The sequence below is a fragment of the Pleurodeles waltl genome, chromosome 6 (assembly GCF_031143425.1).
Source record: "Pleurodeles waltl isolate 20211129_DDA chromosome 6, aPleWal1.hap1.20221129, whole genome shotgun sequence".
In the NCBI taxonomy this organism is placed as follows: Eukaryota; Metazoa; Chordata; class Amphibia; order Caudata; family Salamandridae; genus Pleurodeles; species Pleurodeles waltl.
In genome coordinates, this window is record NC_090445.1 from 1,385,099,920 (window position 1) to 1,385,123,625 (window position 23,706).

The window sequence follows — 23,706 nt, forward strand, 5'->3', positions numbered from 1 at the left end:
CTGTGCTCAGGGCAGACATTAAAAGGAGGCACCCAATGGTTACAGTGGGCATCTGGGTGCTTTGTAGGATTAGCGTCAAACTTTTTGACGTTAATCCTGCAAAGCATCTGTTAGAAATGGGGTCTTTGGTTGGCAGTCAGGTTACCCCTGTTCAAACACAGACCCTCACTCTAGTCATGGTAAAGGACAAGCACCCTCAGTTAACTACCGCTCACTCCCTTGGTAGCTTGGCACAAGCAGGCAGGCTTAACTTCAGAGTCTAGATGTAAAGTATTTGTACCAACACACACAATAACTCAGTGAAAACACCACAAAATGACACGACAGAGGTTTAGAAAAATGGGTAATATTTATCTAAACAAAACAAGAACAGAACGACAAAAATCCACCATACACAAGTCAAGTTATGAATTAAAAAGCAAAAAGAGTCTTAAATCCTTAGAGAACAGTGCTAACGCTGTTAACGTGAAAAAGTACCTGGGCTGCGTCAAAATAACACTGCACGGGTAAGTGTGTGTTGGAAAAGGCCAGCGGTGTGTTAACTTCTCACTCGCAATCGAGACCATGCGTCGTTCCTCCTCCAGTCAGGTCGGCGTGTACCGTTTTTCCTCTCCTTCCGCAGAAGAGTGATGTGATGTGTCGATCCGGACAGGCACCTCGGGTCTGGGCAGGCTTTGCGTTGTTTTTCCGCGCCCAGCAAGGTTTGAGTTGAAAATCCTGCTGCATTGTATAAAAAAAATGCGCTATGTTGGTTGCAGCGTTATCAGCCTCCATCAGCGGGTGTTGCGTGTCATTTCTCCAGCCACGTGCGTCAATCATCCAGCCGCGATGCAGGCGGAGCGTTGATTTCAGCCGCGAGGCTGGTGCCGCATTGTTTCTCAGCCGCGTCTTGGAAGGTGCGTCAAAAACATTTCCCAGCATGGCGGTCTGTGCATTTGATTTTCAGTCTTAGTCTGCCAGCTTTACATTTCAAGGCCCCAGGAACTGGATAGGGCACCACTTGGCAGGGCAGGAGTCTCAGCAGAGAGTCCAGGTGCTGGCAGGGAAAATCTTTGATGGCCCTGAGACTTCAAAACAGGAGGCAATCTCAGGACAAGCCCTTGGGGATTTCTTCACAAGCAGGAATGCACAACAAAGTCCAGTCTTTGTCCCCTTGCACAGGCAGAAGCAGCAACTGCAGCATAGCTCCACGAACCACAGTCACAGGCAGGGCAGCACTTCTCCTCAGCTCTTCAGCTCTTCAGGCAGAGGTTCCTCTTGATTTCCAGAAGTGATCTAATTTTCCAGGGTTTTGGGTGCTCTTCTTATACCCATTTTGGCCCTTGAAGTAGGCCTACTTCAAAGTAAAGTGTCTCTTGTTTGTGAGATCCTGCCTTGCCCAGGCCAGGCCCCAGGCACACACCAGGGGGTTGGAGACTGCAAAGTGTGAGGGCAGGCACAGCCCTTTTAGGTGTAAGTGACCACTCCTTCCCTCCCTCCTAGCACAAATGGCTCATCTAAGGATATGCAGGCTACACCCCAGCTCCCTTTGTGTCACTGTCTAGAGCATTTATACTCAAAGTACGGCCCGGGGGCCGCATGCGGCTCCCCTGACCATTACCTGCGGCCCCAAGGTCAAAAGCAGCAGTGGGCTGAATCAGCGCTAACACTGAGCAAGAAATTAAATAAACAAGCAAGCATTTATGTAAAGATTAACTGAAATTAAAGAAAGGAAGTAACTAGGTTATCCTGCACTGTTTATCTTTAGAAACACCTTTATTTTTAACGCAATACTCTAAAAATATGATAAAATTCACTCAAAATTCAGAAAGTGTATTTCATTAACATATAAAACCGTTTCACCTTCGTACTTCACACTTTATCAGTGCACTGAGAACTATTTTTTTTATAGCAATAGTTTTTAAACATGAATTTACATTATTTTTCCCTCACCTTGACAACAATGTCAATAGTGAGCTAAGATGCATCTCAACTGTTAAGTGCACCCTGTGGGTTGGGTTCCTGTTATACACAAACAACATTATAGTTTATTAAATCAAACGCAGGAGAAGGTTTTGCACATTCCACATCTTGAAGTCATGTATTACAACATCCTTTTGTATGTGATAATGAAGAAAAAAAGGGAAAGTGGAACAAAACAATTGCCCGGGATCACACAATTTGATCAAGTGAGGAAGCTGGGAATAGTTCTGGTTTGCAGCTGTTATGTGTTTCGCTTCCAGTACACCCACTTTCTGGCACCACTCCCTGGAACTTTCTCCTCATGAGTGCCACATTGCTGGCATCAATGCAGCCCTCGTCACATCATAGACAAAAAATGTTGGCCCCCGGGAAAATGTTTGTGAGTGCCCATGGTCTAGAGAGAGGTGCAAACAGCCCAACTGTCAAACTAACCCAGGCAGGGAATCCACAAACAGGCAGAGTCACAGAATGGTTTAAGCAACAAAATGCCCACTTTCTAAAAGTGGCATTTTCAAACACACACTCTAAAAACCAATTTCACTAAAAGATGCATTTTCAAATTGTGAGCTCAGAGACCCCAAACTCCACATCTACGCTTTAAACATATTTAAAGGTAGTCCCCATGTAAACCTATGAGAGAGCTAAGCCTTGCAAAAATGAACACGAATTTGACAGTATTTCACTGTCCGGACATATAAAACACATTAGTATATGTCCTACCTTAAAATACACTGCACCTTGGACCTAGGACCTTCCTTAGTTACATGTAAGAAAAGGGAAGGTTTGGGCCTGGCAAGTGGGTACACTTGCCAAGTCGAATTGCCAGTTTAAAACTGCAAACACAGACACTGCAGTGGCAGGTCTGTGCCATGTTTACAGGGCTACTAATGTGGATGGCACAACCAGTGCTGCAGGCCCACTAGTAGCATTTGGTTTACAGGCCCTGGGCACCTCTATTGCACTGTAAAAGGGACATACTAGTAAATCAAATATGCCAATCGTGGATAAACCAATCAACCATACATTTACACAGAGAGCATATGCACTTTAGCACTGTTTAGCAGTGGTAAAGTGCCCAGAGTCTTAAAGCCAACACAACAGGTCAGATAAAATAGGAGGCAGGAGGCAAATAGATTGGAGAAAATCCAGCAAATGGAAAAAAGTCCAACAGCGCCGATCTAGCGTCAAACATTCTGACACCAGTTCCCTAACTACTGCCATGGTGCACCATATATTAAATATGGCACACATGTGGTGGCATTAAGGGGGCACTAAGGGGCGCAAGAAAAGTGGCGCTGCACTAGGTGCAGTGCCACTTTTAATAAATATGCCCTTTGAAGTTTAAAAGAAATTAAAGAAAGAAACGACCACAGATACATCTGGAGTAGAACCCTCACCAGGCTGGCTGGTCGCCAACTTATACAAAACGTCTTCAGCCCAGCTAATTATAAATAGATCAATAACTCCACTTTAGTCATATACTAAAGTAGCCATGAGCAATTGCACACCCCAAGTCACAAAGATTAAAATTGTCATTGCAAAAATGGGATCAACTACCATTATCAATGACATTATAGGTCAAATTTCCCTGATTAGAATGTCGATAATTCCTTTTTTTCCTTGACATTTCCGGTTTTTTTAATCTACCTTTGTTGATTAAATAGATGTTGTTTTCTAATGATTTATCTGTGGCCAGAGTTTCTACCAAGGTTTCGAAGCCGTCGCAAGAAGTGGGTAGGGCTTACCTCTTCCTGATCTCCATCTGTATTATTTGGATACAATTATGCCACAGATTCAGTGATTCACAACCAACTTTATAACAGATAACAATTATATTCTGTTACTAATTTTAAGTAACATTAATATTCTGGATTTAAGAAGTTTCCAAGAGCTCTTCAAATATTTCATACCAGTCACTTCCAAAAAGGATTCCAATTCAGCTGCCACGAACTGAACTCCAATGTACGACAGTAGAAACTTGAGAAACACCCAGAAATCTCTGTACCTGCTTTGTATTTGTCTCCTGGATAAATATAACAAGGATGTTTGCTATTGTAATCTTACTAAACTACAGTAAAACAATAATGAGAATGTAAAGTGTTAAATTGGCCAAAAGGTCAACTCCTACCTTCTCCCAAGGTTTGGAAGGTAATTCAATAGGTTAAGTGTATTCTCGTAGCTGGCACAAACAGCACAACTTCTGACCACATCCTCTATTTCCTTAACCGTAGACATCCCAGAAATTACTGAATATGCTTTATTTTCAGTCATGGTACAACCCATACGTGCCTCATATGTCTTATTCACTATTGTGGATCTCGGGTTTTCAGGGGAAATAAATCTATCCTCAAGCATCAACAGTTCATCTTCCACTGAGAGTTGATCTGATATTTTCGCATAAGGAAGGAGACTGCCATGTGAATAATTTTTTATTGACCAGACCCATCATCTTTTTTAAAATGTCATAGTGTTACAATGCTTCATAATACTCTTGGTCTGAAAACACAAACATGTTCCACATCCACTGCTGCAACTTTCCTGTTTTCAAAATAATTGTTAATTTCATTCTCCACAGCTTCTTTTATAGAAAAACGTAATAGAGTTTCTGCTATTCCAATCTTTCTACTGGAAAGTGTGCAATAACGAACTGATATTAGAATACCTTTATTGCCAAATTGCCAATTCTAGAAATTGAATATTTTACATGATCCCATTCGAACATCCCCTTAGCAAAAGGTTAATGCAAACCCCCGTTAATTTTCTTTTCCCATTCTTTTGAGAGAGCATTGCACCCAGATCATCATTGAGGGCATGAACAGTGATGCAAAAAGATAAATCAGGATCAGATGGTCTGAGAACTTTAGCATTTACTATTTTGTTTCAAACCCTCTGGAAAGAAACTTGATATTTATGACCGTAGACAAAAGCTATTTGTAAATATATTCTTGTCATTATATACTTTAAGCGTAATCAGCAATAATTGTGAAAAGAATTCTCACAAACCGAGAAAAAGATTGTAAACCTCCCTTATGTTTAGGTTGCATTGAATACACCCTATTGTGGTTCAATACCATCTTTTAAATCACATGTCCTAAATATTCCACATTCTGACTTAAGAACCACCTTATACTCTTGTGAAGGGCACAAAACTCTGTCCAGAAATACACTCCGTTCATCAAATTCAGTGATATAAATAGGAACTTCATCACGGAACACAGCTGCCTATTTAACATCTTTGAATAAGAGAAACACGTTGCACTGAAAAATGTAAGCAGCTGAAACCATCCCATATTGCATGCTGCAATATTGAAAGTACCCAGAGGCAAAACAAATTTAGTGCAGTGTCTAGAATGAGGTTCCAGTTCTTATTGGTGTGATGTTAACAAAATTTGAAGCTTAGTAAATTATTTGCCCCACCTATCATGGATATCGTCTCACTTATCTTTAGGAGAGGTTAGGATTCTACCCAAATGTACGTGTTCACACTAAGAAGATGTATACAAACTCCCAAGTTTCCACATGTGTGTGCCACAACTGGGGTCAAAAGCCACAAAGTGAAGTGAACTCTACTAGCTCTATATGCCATTCTGGCACAGACTCTTCAATTTCCTTTCAAGATTATCTCTAACAATTAACGACACCACTTGCAATTTATATTTTATGGTGATCACATTGATATCCTTTGCTTGAATCCTTTTATTTGCCTAACTCATCAACAGCAACATTATGATATCTGGCCATCATTTCTTCTACAAAGATTTCACAAAAATGTGTTCATTGGCTCATTGTCGTGGGTGAAACCAACCCAGAATGTTGTGGTCTTTAACCACCACATACACCTTTCATTGAATAATATTTATTTTACATTCCAAAATACCTTCAAAATAACGTAAGGGGTTATTTTATTAACTTAGTGAGACACCAGAGGAGAAGCAATGGTCTACCAGTCAATGTGTTTTGGAAGAAATCACAAGTGATCATAGTGATCTTCACATCTCAATCTACTACTAGGTGATGATACTTGTTAAATTAGCAGAAAATGAGCATATGGATCTACACATTCCAAATGATCATGACTTTTCATCTCATCCTCTGCAACAACTAATACCATATGTTATATCAGGCTTCTCCAACGTGAGCTACCAGTAGCTCTCCAGGTCCCTGTGAGTAGCTCTCCTGTGTTCAGCCCAGACTACCACTATACAAGCGTTTTACTTTAGTGAGTTATAATATGACTGCCAAAATTAAACTTCATATATTCGAAATGAAATGTTTGTAGTTTCAGTACTCATAAGGTGTCGTTTGGAAAAAAATGGTTGGATTTTCGATTTCAATTGGAGAGCTGTATTATTCACATCTAAGCCTGGGTGGAGTTGATGGAGTCCGACTCCGCGGAATTCCACGAAGTTAAAAAACAATTCTGAGAAATTCTGCGGAGCCGCAGATCGAGGAATGCGCCAGATCTCGGAAGCACTAAGCAGGGTCGGACCTGGTCAGCCAGGCACAACCCTGCTTTGTGCTTCCGAGATTGGGCACATTCAGGAGAGGGCCTTGGCAGTGAAAACTGCTGTTTCAGGCCTCTTGTGCACTGGACCCTCTTGTGTGCTGTGCACACAGGACAGGCCGGTGCACAAGAGGCCTGAAACTGCAGCTTTCTTTTGCTGCCTATGGCCCTGGCCTGAATTCAGATAAAGGCCGTAGGCAATGAAAGCTGCCAGGCCTTTTGTGCACCAACCTGCCCCATGTGCACGGCACACAGGTGAGGCTGATGCAGAAGGGACCTCAAAAGGCAGCTTTCACTGCCTATGGCCCTGGCCTGAATTCAAGGCAATATCACAAAATTAAATAATGGACGGAGTGTTGAAACTTTTCAACACTCGACCCCAGTCACAGATCTGGGTTTAATCCATCGTTATTTTGCTTTCCACGTCACCCCAGTTCAGACCCAGCTATATGCAAATCAGTCTTGACCCTGCTCCCATTGGGAGCAGTCCAGCCCGAACTGCCAAGCCAGGTCCTCCCTGGAAAGGATTCAAGCATCCTGGGACTGGTTTCAGGGTATCACAGTTCATCAGCCAGGCTAGCTTGAATCCAGTGGTGCAGCAAGCAAGGGACCCACGTCTGGGCATACCCTAGCCACTTAGGGCGCTCATGGCAATATCACAAAATTGAATTCAAGTCAGGGCCATATACTGTGAAAGCTACAGTTTCAGTCCTTGTTTGTGCACCAGTCTGGGTCTTCCCGGGGGTCCTCCTCTCCAGCGGCTGCCTCCCTCCTCTGCTCCAGTGCTCGCTGCAGCCCAGTTATGGGCTGCAGAGCCCAAGTGCAGACTGTCTGCGCTTGCGCTGTGCAGCCCAACTTGGCTGAGAGCGTGCACCGGGTGAGCTCTGCTCCACTGGCAGGGCTAACAGAGTTTTCTGGACAACTCCGCACTCCAAGAGGAGCTCTATTAGCACCGCCAGTGGAGCGGAGCACCCTCACACCCCTAATTATTACCTTGGTCCTAGAAGTGTTGCAGCTGTGGTTGTTAATTAGAGACATTCCTGTTTATAACACTTTTATTATTTTACTGCTGGCAACCCTGCCTAATGAACTGATGTGATCACTGCTGACAATATTGGATGGGGTGTGACTACATCATCACTAATATTAGTAGCTCAGGATCATTTTTATTGGACATAGCTAGCTTTTGTTACCGAAAAGGTTGGACATCCCTGTGTTATATATTGTCTTGGACATTATCTACTGAGTCTGTGGCATCCAATATTTCTTTTGCACAACAATCCTATTACAGTTTTGTCCAGAACTTTGACAGTCCTTGGCAAAATATTCTACCTTACCACAGGATCTACAAACTTTACATAGGCCACACTTTTCCTCCCCTAGTATGTGACTGAAATGTGCACCTAAAACAAACATTACTCTGTCTTTGTGTCACGATTTTAATTTGGCTTACTGTCCAGGCCAGAGGGAGATGGCATGCGGCCTTGGTTCTTGCAAGTCCAGCTCTGGCCGAGGTAGGGGCGACCCCTTCTGGTAGCCACGGTGCTGCTGACAGTAATACGCCACCACAGTACGTTCTCTCCAGAAGGAGTCCCAGAGGAAAAACCGCGTAGGGAAAAAACCTCCAGACAGGAACTCCCTGGAACAAAAGGAGGACACAAGAAAAATCAGAACTTCAATGCCAGGAATAACACAGGAAGGACAAAGGAAAAACAGGAGCAACTAACTGGATTACAAATAGAAGACCAGCCGGAGCGTGACCACTACAGGAGAAGTGTTGCAACGCAAATCAATCCCCTTATGTACCCCTTGACAGGAAGTGACAAACATGAAGATGAAAAACGTCCATCTTGGATTGGGAAGGGGCTATAGAACCAGATAGGAAAGACACCATAGTAAGAAGGGAATCAGATGTATACAGGGAACAAGAAAAGAGAAAGGTATGTTGGGAGTGACAGAAATATGGCTTCACCAGAAAGAAAGAGGAGAAAGCAGAAGGCCCTAGAAACGGGCACCAGGTAAGTGGAAGGGCCAAGACGGGTTCGCGGCCACCCCACAACAACACCCGCACTGCGCCCAATGCCCGGCGAGGACCGAAGCTCAATCATGGGCCCCGAACCCCCAGCGGCAGAGAGGTCAGCGCGCGGTCGAAAAAAGGGCTGTGGCGGGTCCCGCGGCCTGCAAAACAGACCATAGCCCCCACTGTGGCTCAAGCGGGAGGTGCCGTGGGCCCCGGCGGCATGACAGTAGGTCCACCCCCAAGGCCCTAGGTTTGTTAGGGAAAAGACGGAAAAAACGACAAACCAAGAGAGGGGCATGCACCAAAGAGTTGTCCCCCCAAGAGCACAGGAGCATTCACTCATGGGATATCCCTGCCAATGGATGAGGTATTGAAGACATCCACGGAAGTACCAAGAGTCACAGATCTCCTGGACCTTATATTCAGGCACATCATCAACTAATTGAGGAGGAGGACAGGAGAATTGTCTGTGAAAAGGATTAGGTACATATGGTTTAAGCTCAGACACATGAAACACTGGATGTATTTTCCATGTCTGAGGTAAACGAAGACGAACAGAAACAGGATTGACTTTTTGAAGAATCAGAAAAGGACCATAATACCAGGGTTTGGACTTATTTTGGGATAATCGGAGAGGTAAAAATGTAGAGGAAAACCAGACCTTATCATTGATTTGATAAGACAGAGCCTCACAACATTTCTTGTCAGCCATTCTTTTCATGTGTATTTTGGTGGCTTGAAGATTAGAATGTATGACACGTTAGATGGTGCATAGCCATCGAACAAACATTGTGATGTAAGGAAGTGTAGCTGATTCTCTGAGTATAACAGGAAAGGCCTTAGGATGGAACCCATAAGAGCAATAAAATGGAGAAACCTTCGGGCACTATGCACTGCATTGTTATATGAAAATTCGGCAAGTGTTAAGTACATGGACCAATTACTTTGCGTATCATTGCAGAAACTTCGTAGATACTGTTCAAGACCTTGATTTAGACGTTCTGTCTGTCCATTAGTCTGAGGCAAAAAGCCAGATAAAAGAGCCACGTCGATCTTGAGTGTTCTACAGAATTGTTTCCAAAAGCGTGAGATGTATTGGGAACCACAGTCTGAGACGATGACTTGAGGGAGGCCATGAAGCCAAAAGAGATCATGAATAAAGATTTGACTTAATTCTTTTACAATGGGTAACTTCTTTAATGGAGTGAAATGAGCCAATTTAGTGAATGAGTCTACTGTCACCATTATTACTCGATTGCCAGCTGAGGGAGGCAGAGAACACATGAAGTCAGTAGGTACAGTGTGGAACCGGTAAGGGATGGAGCAATCCTGCTGGTCTATTACGAGGTGGGACAAGAAGTCACATAGCTTTCAGTGTCAACCTTAAGAGTGGGCCACCAAAAGGAGCGAAGAAGGAGATCTTGGGTGATTTTAATTCCGCAATGACCTGCGATTGGGGAATCGTGGCACATTCATAGGGCCTCTGTCTGAACTGTTTAAGTAGACAGGAACAATGCTTTCTTGTGATAATACTATTCCTTATCTTTACGTAACTGTGAACGTAATTTATTAATTTCAGTTTTCTCGAGATTAGAATACTCAGCTTTAACTTTGTCAAGAAAGGGTTGTACTAACCCGATGATTCTTTCTGGTTCAGTTAGGTTTAGTGTAGTAGAATCACTACATTGAGGATAGCGTTGTGATAGGGCATCATCTAAAATGTTTTGGGAACCAGGGATATACGTGATATAAAAGTCATATTGGCTGAAAAAGAAAGCCCATCGGGCTTGATCACTATTTTGGCACTGAAAGTTTCTTAGACACTGCAAATTCTGGTGATCTGTTCTCGCCTCAAAGGGTTCTTTGGATCTCATAAGAAATTGTCTCCATTCCATACAAGCCGTCTTCAAGGCGAGCAGTTCTTGTTCTAACACTGAGTAACTACGTTCAGATTCAGACATTATGTGGGAAAGGGAAAATACTGGATGTTCTAACCCATCATCACTTAGTTTTTTTCAGTAAAGCAGTACCTTTTGCTTTTTTCTCAGGCATCCGTAACAACAATTAATTGTTTGGTGGTATCTGGATGTCGTAAAATGGGAGCTTGAGTGAAGGCATGTTTTAGTGCTTGGAATGCTGCTTCCACATCTTTGGTCCAATTAAAACCTTTCCGTAGATTTTCTTTCTTAAGAGTTTGCGTTATATGACTGGTCTGCTGAGCGAAGTCAGCTATAAATTGACAATAGAAATTGGCCAGTCCTAGAAAACACTGGGCTTCTTTGATGGAGGAGGGGGATGGTCAATCCAGAATGGCTGGGACCTGGTCTGAGTCCATAACAATCCCTACTTGGTTGATATGATACCCCAAGTACCTCACTTTAGTTTGATCAAATTCACATTTTTCTGGTTTGCAGAATAGATGATGTTGCCCAAGCCTTTCTAGTACTTGGAGTACATGTTTAGTGTGTTTCTCTAAGCGAGTGGAGAATATAAGAATATCATCTAAATAGACAACCACTGTTTGGTGTGAATGGTCAGAAAAGATAGCATCCATTAATCTCTGAAAAATAGAGGAAGGGTTAGTGAGCCCAAAGGGCAATACCCGATACTCAAAATGGCTAAAAGGAGTTCTGAAGGCAGTCTTCCATTCATCACCCTCTTTTATCCTTAAAAGATGGTAGGCTCCTCTAAGATCTAATTTGGTGAATCTTTCAGCTCCTCTGACGACTTCTAGAATATCTTTAATGAGGGGCAGCGGATAGCGATCTTCAGTAGTAATCTTATTTATTCCACGAAAGTCTATGCAAGGGCGCAAGTCCTTCATCTTCTTCGGTACGAAAAAGAGGGGAGTCCCTGCGGGAGAAGAGGAAGGAGTAATCAGACCACTTTGTATATTCTCTTCTAGGTATTCTTTGAGAATACGCCACCACAGTCCGTGCCCTCCGGAAGGAGTCCCAGAGGAAAAACCACACAGGGAAAAAACCTCCAGACAGGAACTCCCTGGAACAAAAGGAGGACACAAGAAAAATCTGAACTTTAATGCTAGGAATAACACAGGAAGGACAGAGGAAAAATAGGAGCAAAAAACTGGATTCCAAATAGAAGACCAGCCGGAGTGTGACCACCACAGGAGAAGTGTTGCAACGCAAAGAGAAGAAAAATCAATCCCCTTATATACCCCTTGACAGGAAGTGATAAACAGAAAGATGAAAAATGGCCATCTTGGATTGGGAAGGGGCTATAGAACTAGATAGGAAAGACACCATATTAAGAAGGGAATCAGATGCATGCACGGAACAAGAAAAGAGAAAGGTATGCTGGGAGAGAGAGAAATATGGCTTCACCAGAAAGAAAGAGGAGAAAGGAGAAGGCCCTAGAAACGGGCACCAGGTAAGTGGAACGGCCGAGGTGGGGTCGCGGGCGGCCCCCACCAACACTCACACCGCACCCAACGCGCGGTGAGGACCAAAGGCCAATCCTGGGCCTCCGACCCGCTGCGGCGGAGAGGACAGCGCGCGGTTGGAAAAAAGGCCCACGGCAGGCCCCGTGGCCCGCAAAACGGACTGCGGCCCCCACCGCGGCTCGAGCGGGAGGTGCCACGGGCCCCCGCGGCATGACACTTTGTTATTTATCTTATATTCCCTTCGTTCTTTGTCATTTTCCTACTAAACAGTTTTTATTGGTTTAGTATATCTATAATCTTAGCACATTTTAAAACATCTTAGCAGACATCTATGAAGTTGCCCATAGGTAGTAGGTTTTGTTGACACACAGTGACTTAATAACTAATTCCATATAAGTTGGCCAGTTGAGCTTTGTACTGACAATCAAGAACAAAGCCTTACATGTTGTGATGTATGTATTCTTTCAAAAATGTATATCTCATTTTTATCAAGTACTTCTTTTTAGTTAAAACCAATGTCAGGTAGATATTTAAAGTTGGTCGTGCCCTCAAATCACAATCAATGTGACAAAAGAAACCATTTCTCTTCTGTTCTGAACCGAGTTGCACCAATAGTGCCAAAATAGGTTTCAAATATGCCTTGGCATTGCTTCCAGAAAATCAGCAGTTCACTGGGCGTTTGTAAGAATTGCAGTGGTAGAATCGCAGAGTTCATATTGACGAGTATAATAAAATTAAAATAGAAGATGTGTACAAATAACGCTGGAAGAAAGAAATTATAAAGGTAAATGTTATACATTTAATAGCAACGAAGAGAACTAGATAAGAGACAAAAATTGAGGTTTAATATGGCTAGTCTCCTGCCAAGAAGAGCTATATTAGGGTGGATACACTGCCTTTGAATGTGGGCGCTCCCAATGAAAGTTGGAAAATCTAGGTGTGTTTATTTTTGAGGACACAATGAAGAAATTAAATGTCTCTGCTGTTTATCCTGGGTGTGTGTGTCACCGAGGCAATGACGTGTTTAAGGATACCTTTAAACCTTGGTTGTGTGCATCACTGAAGACACATACTTTCAGCAATTAGGTTGAAATATTGTTTATTGTCCTTAGTGGTCAATGTTGACTCAGTGCGCTGTATGTCATTATGTGGATGATGTTGCCTCCCCTCCACACTAAGTAAAGATGTATGGGATAAAATGTATGAGTAAATAATGGTAACAAAGTTAATTTACATCTGATGTCATCTGACATTGTTGGTTGATAGGTGTAGCTTGGATTGACAGGTGTAGGTGGTGTTGCTTTGTGGGCTTGTTTAACTGATATTGATTAGAATGTGAGGCCCAGAACACAACTTGTGTACCACTGCATTGAAGGCAAAGTACCTTTGAAGAAGTCTGCCTAATCAAAATGTGTTTTTTTTAAGTTGGAAATTATTCTGAGAATATATTTTGCATTCCACTGAGGCTGAAAATGGCTGCATGGAAAATATCCTGAAAAAATCCACCTACTGTGATTTAGTGCAAGAGACCTGGTAAAAGCTTTCCAGTATGTCCCATCCCAGACAACTCAACACTTGAGTTTGATAAACCCTCAGAGTATACATATAGTTTAGTTCAATTTCAGTGGCACGTATGTCCATGTTGGACTGAGTGGTGATTTGCAGCAGTCCTTATTAGTAACAATATGTATATTAATCAAAGGAACAATATTTAGTTTAAGCACATTATTGGAACACCAATAAATACCACATGCAGGCGAGTCACCAAACTCAACAGCTAGTACAGGCTTAAATTCAAATGACACATGTAACCTAACATGTTTTATAGAACTTAGTATGATCAAGATTCTTGACAATGCACAGTTTGATATGTAAATCTTATGTATTAATTATGGTTACAGAATACTATAGAGCACATTTGCTGCTCCTACCTGGCTCAAGGCTGGGTGGTGTATTTTGACTACACCCACTTTGCCCAAATTCTTGGGAATATTTAGCACCTTGCCACCTTGCCCAAGGGCAGGGGATATTTAGTATACTCTCTCCACCTACAGGGCATTGGGTGAGATTTGGTACCTCATGCCCTCTCATCTTGCCCTATTGCAAGGAAATGTTTTTTGCTACCCCTGCCTTTCTTGGGGCAGGGGGTGTATTTTGTAGCTTACACATTCAATATTGCAATATAGCATCACGGTAGTAATCAACTGGCCCATTCCTCCTTGGCTTGAAAAGTATTGCAGACCAAGGGTGAAATTGCCAGAAGAAACATAACAGGTAGCAGCAATTTTGGTTCCCTTAACTCTAATTGTGTGGAGATAAGGAAGCGCCAGGGCAATGTTAAATCTGGTGCTGTGTTCAGAATTTTAAAGATGGAACTTGGATAGATGTCATCAGTCCTAGTCCCCCTTGATCCTCATTTTAAAAATTATTTTGGAAAAAAAAACCTGCTCTTATGAAGGACGGGTGGATGAGGGCAAGACATTTCTGGGCAGCCTTGGAAAGACAGTGAAGCAGTCAAAATCCCCTACCCTTTGGCATGTTTGGGGGACAAAAAGCAAAACGCCACTCTTTAGAAAGGTGGGAGAGTTACTAAATGTATCTAATGCATTTGGGCAATACAGGGGACCACTAAATGTCTCCATTCTAGGCCAAGGCAAGTGAGGATGGGTAACAGATACCTCCTGTTCTGGGGCATTGCTAGTCTGATGGTTCTGTGGACTAATGCATCAGCTCTAGTAGTCTGTGTTTGACCTCAGGGTCACAGGGTACAGGATCACAGGATCAGTCCCCGTTGGGTTCACTTACCCTTTCATCCTTCCGTGGTCAATGAAGTGTGTTGTAACAATAAACAAGATGCTGCAAGAGTTGAATGTGCACTTTACAAATATGCATTATGTTATGTTATGTTGGAGGCTACAAATTAGCTCTACTGTTTGGAAGGTGTGGGCATTAAACGCCCTCTGATTATGGCAAGGCAAATTGGCAAAAATGTCACCCCCCCCCCTTAAGGAACTCATAGGATTTGCAAAGGACGACCTCAACAACAACCCTTGAAAAAAAAGGTATTTTTTAATCTCTCCCGTTTCTTGTGAACTAGCCAATGAATAATAACATTGCATTGTGGTACCATTAAAACATATTCAGAAACAACAAACAATTGCAATATTACTAACCGTATTTTTCCCACTCTATTAATTTAATCATTGAATCATTTTAACCCACTAATTAACACTCAACTCTCCTTTTTGCCAAATACTTGTCACCTATTACAAATTATGACAGAGATGAAAGCTATTTCTATAGTTTGAGTTCAGCTTACACTTGCATACCACAGTTTTTACAAGTCCAGAGACACATTTGCAAGTCACAAAACATAGGACCAGATATGAAAGGACCTATCGTCATTGGAGCTTCACTTTTAGTGACGCTTCGGTGGCGCTATGCACTGCACTGTATTTATTGGGTGGCGTGAAGCCACTTTTTGTGGCTTAGTGCCACCTTGAAAATACGACCCCTTCACACGCAGCACTTTGCGAGGAAGGGACCTGCAATGGGTGTTGCTGTGGGCTTGCCACAGGAACACCCATTGCTTTTTTACACTGGCCCAGATTTACAGGTTTTCGTAAACATGGGGCAATGCCAAAATCTAACGCCACCCCGGGGTGGTGTGAGCAGGGCACATCGAGGAGAAATGCTTTTATTTCTCCTCATTTTTTTGTTTGAAATAGCAAATCGTCATTGAAGATTGTTTTTGTGCAATCTCCTCTGCAGCACAGCCATCCTTGCAACATGGCACAAGGGTGGCTGCGTTAGTGCTCGTCAGCAAATTTAGTGCCGGCACAGGGGGCAACACAGGGGTGCGCTGTATTCTATTAAATGTGGCACATCCCTGTGTTTTAAAAATAACAGAGAGCGGCGCTGCTAAATTTTGCACAGCGTTGTGCTCCGTCATTTTCTCTTAAATCTGGGCCATAGTTTACAAAAATTGATTTACTCGTGCAGATTTTCAATTGAGTAAAACTTAAAAGAGAAGGGATTGACAGTTCAAGGAAGGTGTGGCCTGAAATCGGGGAGAATACCCACTAATGTATATACAAACTGTTTTCAGACATTCTGACTATGGGAACAGGTAAATAGTCATTCTTTTAAATCAGGGACTAAGTCACTTTCCAGGAGGAGACAGGGAAAGGAATATTGGTGATAGTGGTATTTTTTTAGGAAAATGGGTTTATTCCATGAAAAAAAAAATCATTGTAGTGGAAAAAAGTTTGAGTGCTTTTGTACTCACATGAGCAATTATTACATGCACAATTGTACTCTACGGATAATTCATTAAGGAACATCAGTTATGTTCTGTAATCACAACGCTCAAAATGTGCTGTGGGACAATGTATATAATGTGTATTATTCTATTTTTTTCACAATGTTAAGGCCTGCTTTAATATCTATAGATGTGATACAGACACTTTAAGTTTCAGTTTTCATGTCTTTTAGGTCCCCCATCAGCCCCAGTCAATCTTATCTCAAGCGTGAATGGAACCTCCGTGACCCTGGAGTGGACCCCATCACTGGACAGAGGCGGGCGACATGATGTTGTGTATAATGTGATCTGCCGCCGGTGTCCCTGGGATGTTGGACAATGTGATGCATGTGGAAACAGTATCCGCTTCATTCCCCAGCAGATGGGATTGGCCCAGTGCTCCATCATTGTGACCAATTTGCTTGCCCACATGAATTACACCTTCTGGATTGAGGCGGTTAATGGTGTATCGGACCTGAGCCTGGAGCCACGCAAATTTACCTCTGTCAACTTAACCACGAACCAGGCAGGTAGGAGGAGCCTTACGGATGTGTCGTGCATTTTCGGAGGAATCCATATTCTGACTAATTTCTTACAATGTTAATCAAAGTATATATTAAAAGTCACATTTTTTGACTCTTAAAGTGTTTTTTATAAGCTTTTACATTTGTGGTTTAGGTATATTTCGACTGTTGTTGGTAGACACAAAGCACAATAATTAGCATATTGGCATGCTACCACGGTGTGTTGAGGTAGACGTGTTTATTATGAATTAAGGGAATATAAGAATGTTGGGCTAGGGACTTAACAAATGCAAATCCTTGACCTTGTTAAGCCGCTTTTGGAATGCACCTGTAAGAGGTATGAAAAAGCAAGAGATACAGAATTAATATGTAAAATGACCCTTCTGAGCATAAATGTGTTTTGTTGTGATCAACTTCCTGGAGAGAGAGGGTGAGGAATATAAAGAGTATCCTCCTAGGAGCCGAAAATGCCAAACGTTTGCGCTGCACCATTCTAGCGAGCCATATTCTTTAGATTTCAACATAAGCAGATGCATGAAAAGTATTGCTTGGACTCAATACTTGATTTCTTTGGATCTGAGACCTGGTAACAGAACAATCCATTGTCAATATTTTACATAACGTCTTACCATTTGTGTTTTAGCCGCCTGGCAGCGTTTTCACACACCATAGTTTAGCAAATTATCCCGCTAAAGAGATGAGCAACATCTTAGTGTAATAGTTTTGTTTTCACGCACATACAATTTACCTGATACAAAACAAGTAGTAAAAATCATGGTTTCCTTGTGCTTTTAAGTCTGCTGCTTGCCACGCATTCATTTTTGGCAGTAGACTATAAGGTATCTTGCCTTTCTAGAGAACCACTGGTTTTAATTATTATTGTTTCATGATTGCTTTAAAGGCGTTTCAGGATAGGGACAGAACATGCTGGAAAAGGTTTACTTTTTCAAGTGTGACATTAGGTTATGTGTTATACTTCACTTTAAAAGATGGAGCTGGAACCATGCACCTGACTATTTATTAAAAATATAAGTAATCTCAAGGCCATGGTTGGATTTACGTCCATATGTGATAATACGGTGCGGATCTCCAAAATTTGATGAGAAAGAATGCATCCTAACCATTTGGGTTGTGTTTCAGTCCATCATTTTTTCTCATCTGAGGCGTTGCAAAAGGCATTCAACCACATGCAACTCAGTCTTAATTCCAGATATTCAGTCCAAACTGCTAGGTGTGTACAATATACTTAGAACAGTGGCAAAATCAAACACCCCTTAGCCATTCTTGGCTACATTATTGAGGTGCTGTTGAGTCCCTAGACTCACTGAATTCTGCACATATCACTCCCAGCAACAAAGACTTTCAGAAAAAAACAAAAAGCAATGGGTGAAATTCTTAACTATTCAGAATTGTATATGTCATGGAAAAAGACGTCAGCCGTATGCAAATTAGGGTGTGCCCGCCACAAAAAGAGCAGCCCAGCCTAACCTACTAGAAATGGCGTTTTTATGATTTTTCAGCTTTATATACAGAAACATGTATGACTGAATTGTGATTCCGATTTTCAGCTTCATAGACAGAACCATGTATGACTGAATTCTGATAAAAAAAGAGCTGCATGTGTTGGTGGTGGTCTGAAGCTGCAGCTTTCTTTTCATCAGCGTCCTCTGTTGACATTTGGCTAGCAGATGTAGCAGGCAAGTTGACCCTTGAAATCTTATTCTTTAAAACGGCAGGACCATGATTCTGAAGAGATAGTTACAGTTCTTTGGACCGATGTGTCAATTTATTGAGAGACAGATTCAGAGCGTGGAACAACACCACTCATGACTGTCTTTAGTCCGCCCAGCCATCAACTGCCTACTTACAATCTTACCCTCCGTTCTAGCCCACATTTAACTCACCATTCCACCGCTATATTCTACTCATTCACCAACAAACACACGTGACTCACACCACATAATGTGAATGGCAACCTATCTCCAGAACAGATTGAAATTAGATCAGGACTTTTCTTATCCTGATCACAGACTGTGGTTTTCAGTCAACCAAAGATCAGTAAAACTGATTGTCATATTGTCATGTAAAAAGCGAAATGACTAGTATCTTTTAGCTACCCACCTATTTACTAGCTTAGACACAGCACTATAATTTGTGCTACAAGGGTAAACTGATCCTAACTAACCCTTTGTCTCTCTGAATTCTAATGATATATTTTATATTGTTTTTCCAGCCCCATCACAGGTCGTAGTGGTTCGTCAAGAGAATGCTGGCCAGAACAGCGTCACACTACTGTGGCATGAACCAGATCAACCAAATGGCATCATTCTAGAGTATGAGATCAAGTACTTTGAAAAGGTAATGGCTTATCACGCGCAATCATTCACTGGATCACTATAAAGCGCGACAGGTTACTACCACATTATTAAGGCCGCTCACAGTGAGATGTTCCTTTGGCCCTTTGAATTGTCTTAATTGAAGTTTATCTTTTTCTGCTTTGCATGCATCAGGCTTGCTTTTCTCTGATATGTCTATGTCTGTTGTACACGTGCCTGTGCGTCTGTGCTCATGCATCGGTGTTCGTGTGTCTGCACGGTTGTCTTGCACATGAGGGTGTACACGTCCCTGCCCTTTATGTGCATATGTTTGTCTAGAAGTGGTGGCGAGCATGCCTGTGTACTTCTATCTGTGATGCGTGCGGTGACCTGCCTTGCTATCTGTGTATTTGTCTGAATGTCTACCTCCGAGACACTTGTGTTTGCCTCCAGTCAGTATGGCTCTTTGACTACATATCCTTTTCACACTAGGGGGCATATTTATACTCCGTTTGCGCCGAAATTGCGTCGTTTTTTTTGACGCAATTTCAACGCAAAACTAACTCCATATTTATACTTTGGCATTAGACGCGTCTAGCGCCAAAGTCCATGGAGTTAGCGTAATTTTTTAGCGTGGACACCTACTTTGTGTTAATTATATGCAAGGTAGGCGTTCCCGTCTAAAAAATCGACTCCGAGGCATGTGCGTGGGATTTATACTCCCGGGCAAAAATCCCGCCCGGGAGTGGGCGGGTCAAAAAAAATGACGTACGGCCGCTTTTGCGCCGTTTTTTAGCGCCTGCAAAAGGCAGGCGTTAAGGGACCTGTGGGCTCTGAAGGAGCCCAGAGGTGCCCCCCCATGTCCCCAGGGACACCCCCTGTCACCCATGCCCACCCCAGGAGGACACCCAAGGCTGGAGGGACCCATCCCAGGGACATTAAGGTAAGTTCAGGTAAGTGTTTTTTTTTTGTTTTTTTGTGGCATAGGGGGGCCTGATTTGTGCCCCCCTACATGCCACTATGCCCAATGACCATGCCCAGGGGACAGAAGTCCCCTGGGCATGGCCATTGGGCAAGGGGGCATGACTCCTGTCTTTGCTAAGACAGGAGTCATTTCTATGGGGGTTGGGAGTGAAAAAAAATGGCGCAAATCGGGTTGAGGCGAAAAAATTGCCTCAACCTGACTTGCCCCATTTCTTGACCCCCAAGCTCCATCTCCCCCTACGCCGGCGCTGCCTGGTGTACGTTGTTTTTTTTAACGCACACCAGACGGCGCCGGCGGCTAACGCCGGCTAACGTCATTCAATAAATACGGCGCCCGCATGGCGCTTCAGAATGGCGTTAGCCGGCGCTAATTTTTTTGACGCAAAACAGGGTTGGCGCAGTTTTGCGTCAAAAAGTATAAATATGGGCCTAGGTTTTTATGAGTTTCTGTACCGCATATTTCAGCATTACTCTCTAAGTTGGGTGATTTCGAAACCTCTTGAAGAGTAGCCTTTCATATATAACGTCCAAAAAATATACATACATTATTGCTAGGCATTTCTCTAGTTTTTACGACTATGTGTTGAGGCAGCCACCTGCTTGGTTACCATACCACCAAATCCTGCATTTGGTTGCAGACACAGAGAAAAGGGAGGGCAGTTGGTTTCTTTCTAGTGCATCCATATGGTGCTACAAGTGGCACATTCCAAGGATTTTACCCCGAAAATGACTGCACATACGGCCTGATTATCAGTAATGATCCCATTTGAGTTGCTTCTGACTGTTTTGTGAACAAATCATTCCCGAATGATAACGCCTGCTTGGCAAGTGGCTGTGTACGCGGACCTCTCAAAACTGTATTTACGCTTGTGTAACAGCATTATTTCCAGTACTTTGCATACGATTGTTATGCGAAATGCTTGAAATCATGCCATTATGACACCTTGCATAATTGAGACTTTGTTCAGGAGCACAGGAATAATGTAAAAAATCAAGGGGCAGATTTATGGAAAGTGGCGCTGCACTGAGTGCATCGCCACTTTCCCTGCGCCCCTTTAACGTCCCCCTACTGCCAACATGTGTGCTTCGTGTTTAACATATGGCGCACCATGGCGCGGTGTAGGGGCAATAGAGTCATTTTTCATGACACTATTGATGTACTATGCAGGAGTAGCACAAAAATATTGGCGCTACTCCTGCAGAGTACATAGGGGCTCATTCTGAATAATGGAAGAAGTGCCATACAAAGTGACACAAGGTAATCTCTCAGATTCCCATGTGCCATTTTTTCGCCCCCCCCCCTAATGGGGGTATGTCCCCTTTGCATATATTATGCCTGGCACAGGCATAATCTAGCACAAAGGGTTACAAAGTGGCGCAATGCATGCATTGCACCACTTTGTAAATATGGCGCAAGGATTTTGGCCTCGTTGGGCCACATTAGTATAAAAAAAATGACACTAATGTGGCACTAGGTGGCGCTAGGGGCTTATAAATATGCCCCCAAATGCGAGTGGTTGTTGTTCAGCTCCTGCAATTTTGCACTATGTTTTAGTGGAAAATGTCTCTTTGCTCTGGAAATGGTTGCAAGAACACATATCGCACTGCAAAATTGTGAAAAATGTGGACGCTGGCATGCCACTTATTAACACATAGGGGGTCATTCTGACTCCCGCCGGGCGCGGTCACCGCGCGCCCGGCGGGAGCCGCCAAAATACCGTACCGCGGTCGGAAGACCGCGGCGGGTATTTTGAGTTTTCCCCTGGGCTGGCGGGCGGCCTTCAAAAGGCCGCCCGCCAGCCCAGGGGAAAACGACCTTCCCACCATGAAGCCGGTTCGTAATCGAGCCGGCGGAGTGGGAAGGTGCGACGGGTGCTACTGCACCCGTCGCGTATTTCACTGTCTGCTATGCAGACAGTGAAATACTTGTAGGGGCCCTCTTACGGGGGCCCCTGCAGTGCCCATGCCATTGGCATGGGCACTGCAGGGGCCCCCAGGGGCCCCGCGACACCCCCTACCGCCATCCTGTTCCTGGCGGGCGAACCGCCAGGAACAGGATGGCGGTAGGGGGTGTCAGAATCCCCAAGGCGGCGCAGCATGCTGCGCCGCCTTGGAGGATTCTGACGGGCAGCGGAAAACCGGCGGGAGACCGCCGGTTTTCCTGCACTGACCGCGGCCAAAGCGCCGCGGTCAGAATGCCCTGCGGGGCACCGCCGGTCTGTCGGCGGTGCTCCCGCCGACCCTGGCCCCGGCGGTCTAGGACCGCCGGGGTCAGAATCACCCCCATAATATTTGGGTCAATTCATGCAAATTCCATAAAGGAAAATATGTGAACCTCACCCATGCCTAGGGAGTAGCACATCCCTGAGTGCATGACTGCTTATGAAACTTGTACCTTTCTTGGCCCTGGCATCATGTTAATCTAGTATGTACACTGAGAATAAGGCCTGTCCTTAGTGATGAAAGGTGCAGAACCTCTTTTGTGACCTGAAGGGGTTTACCGTGCACACACTCATCGTGGGCATATGACTATTGTCCATCCCCTGATAAGTCATATCAAGCGGTGGGGGCAGTGAGATTTTCTAGATTATTTAACTTAACCAAACTTTTTTCCCTATGTCAAGGAGAGAGTAATATACTGACCTCTCAACTTTTATGTGAATCCTAGATCCCTGCAGTGCATGTTGAGTATGTGTGTATGTTCAATTAATGTATTGCACATGTCTGGTAGTAGGATGCAGTGCGTGGTAAGAGTCTGAGTATTGAGACAAGTAGGATCTATTTTGTATGGCCATTGGTTTAGTGTGGTGAAAGACAGAGGCTGGATTCAGCTTCCCTAGATCATCAAATTGTATTGACTACATTCCTGTGGTCAGTGTGAAGACCAGGCACTATAGCGAAGAAGGATGGAGACAGGGCTCCACTTAACAATTTGGTGAGGGCCTTGTAAGAAAATGGCTACTGATTAGTTCTTCCTAAGCACTGCCATTTGGTGGATGATAAGGGTGACGGTTGGCACTGAATTTCTGTTGTTTAGGGTGAGAAAGTTTCTAGGCTGGGGTGTTCCTTTTGCCTGTCCCTGATTACTGTTTCAGGAAGGCTGCTGACAACAAGGAGCAACAATCTCATGTTTTGTTGTGTGGTTTTTGTCAAGGAACAGCTGGGACATAATTCAGTAAAACAGCCACATTCAATTTTAAGACAAATTCTTGTTCAGCTTTGAGCGTGCTATTGTGCACCGCTTTTCAGCCTTGTGGTATCATTATATCAACATAAACATAGCCACTTTAGGGTGTGTCATAAGGTGCACAGTCACTGACGCCCCAGGTTTGAATTCTCAATAACTCATAAAACATTGATCCATTAATTTCACAACAGTCTTGTCAGTTGTAATAAAACCTAATTAAACCATATTTGATGTGACAGGTCATAGGCGCATCGTCTATAGAGTTCCATATCTACTGATGTAGAAATGTGTGTAAACCAGCCCCCTGTTGAAGGCACATCAAAATGCACGAGGGGTTCTGAAAAATCTGTAAAAATTGGATATGCAATTTGCAACTAAGAAAATTGTTCTAAGTGTACTGTCAATATTGGTCTAGCAATGCCCTTAAGGAGTTTTGGTCACATAAACTAAAGCTAAAGGCTCTATGGTTTGTACCTGTTACCAAAAAACAGAAATGGCATTACTGAA

At 43.3% G+C, this 23,706-nt stretch overlaps 1 protein-coding gene across 1 annotated transcript in view; it reads left to right on the forward strand.

Annotated features, from left to right (window-relative positions):
* EPHA8 (EPH receptor A8) overlaps positions 1–23,706 on the forward strand; it is a 1,152,754-nt gene that overhangs the window by 967,756 nt on the left and 161,292 nt on the right. The window contains exons 5-6 of the mRNA XM_069240710.1: positions 16,384–16,719; positions 18,947–19,071. Coding sequence (XP_069096811.1) covers positions 16,384–16,719; positions 18,947–19,071 — 461 coding nt within the window. The remainder of the gene's footprint in view (positions 1–16,383; positions 16,720–18,946; positions 19,072–23,706) is intronic.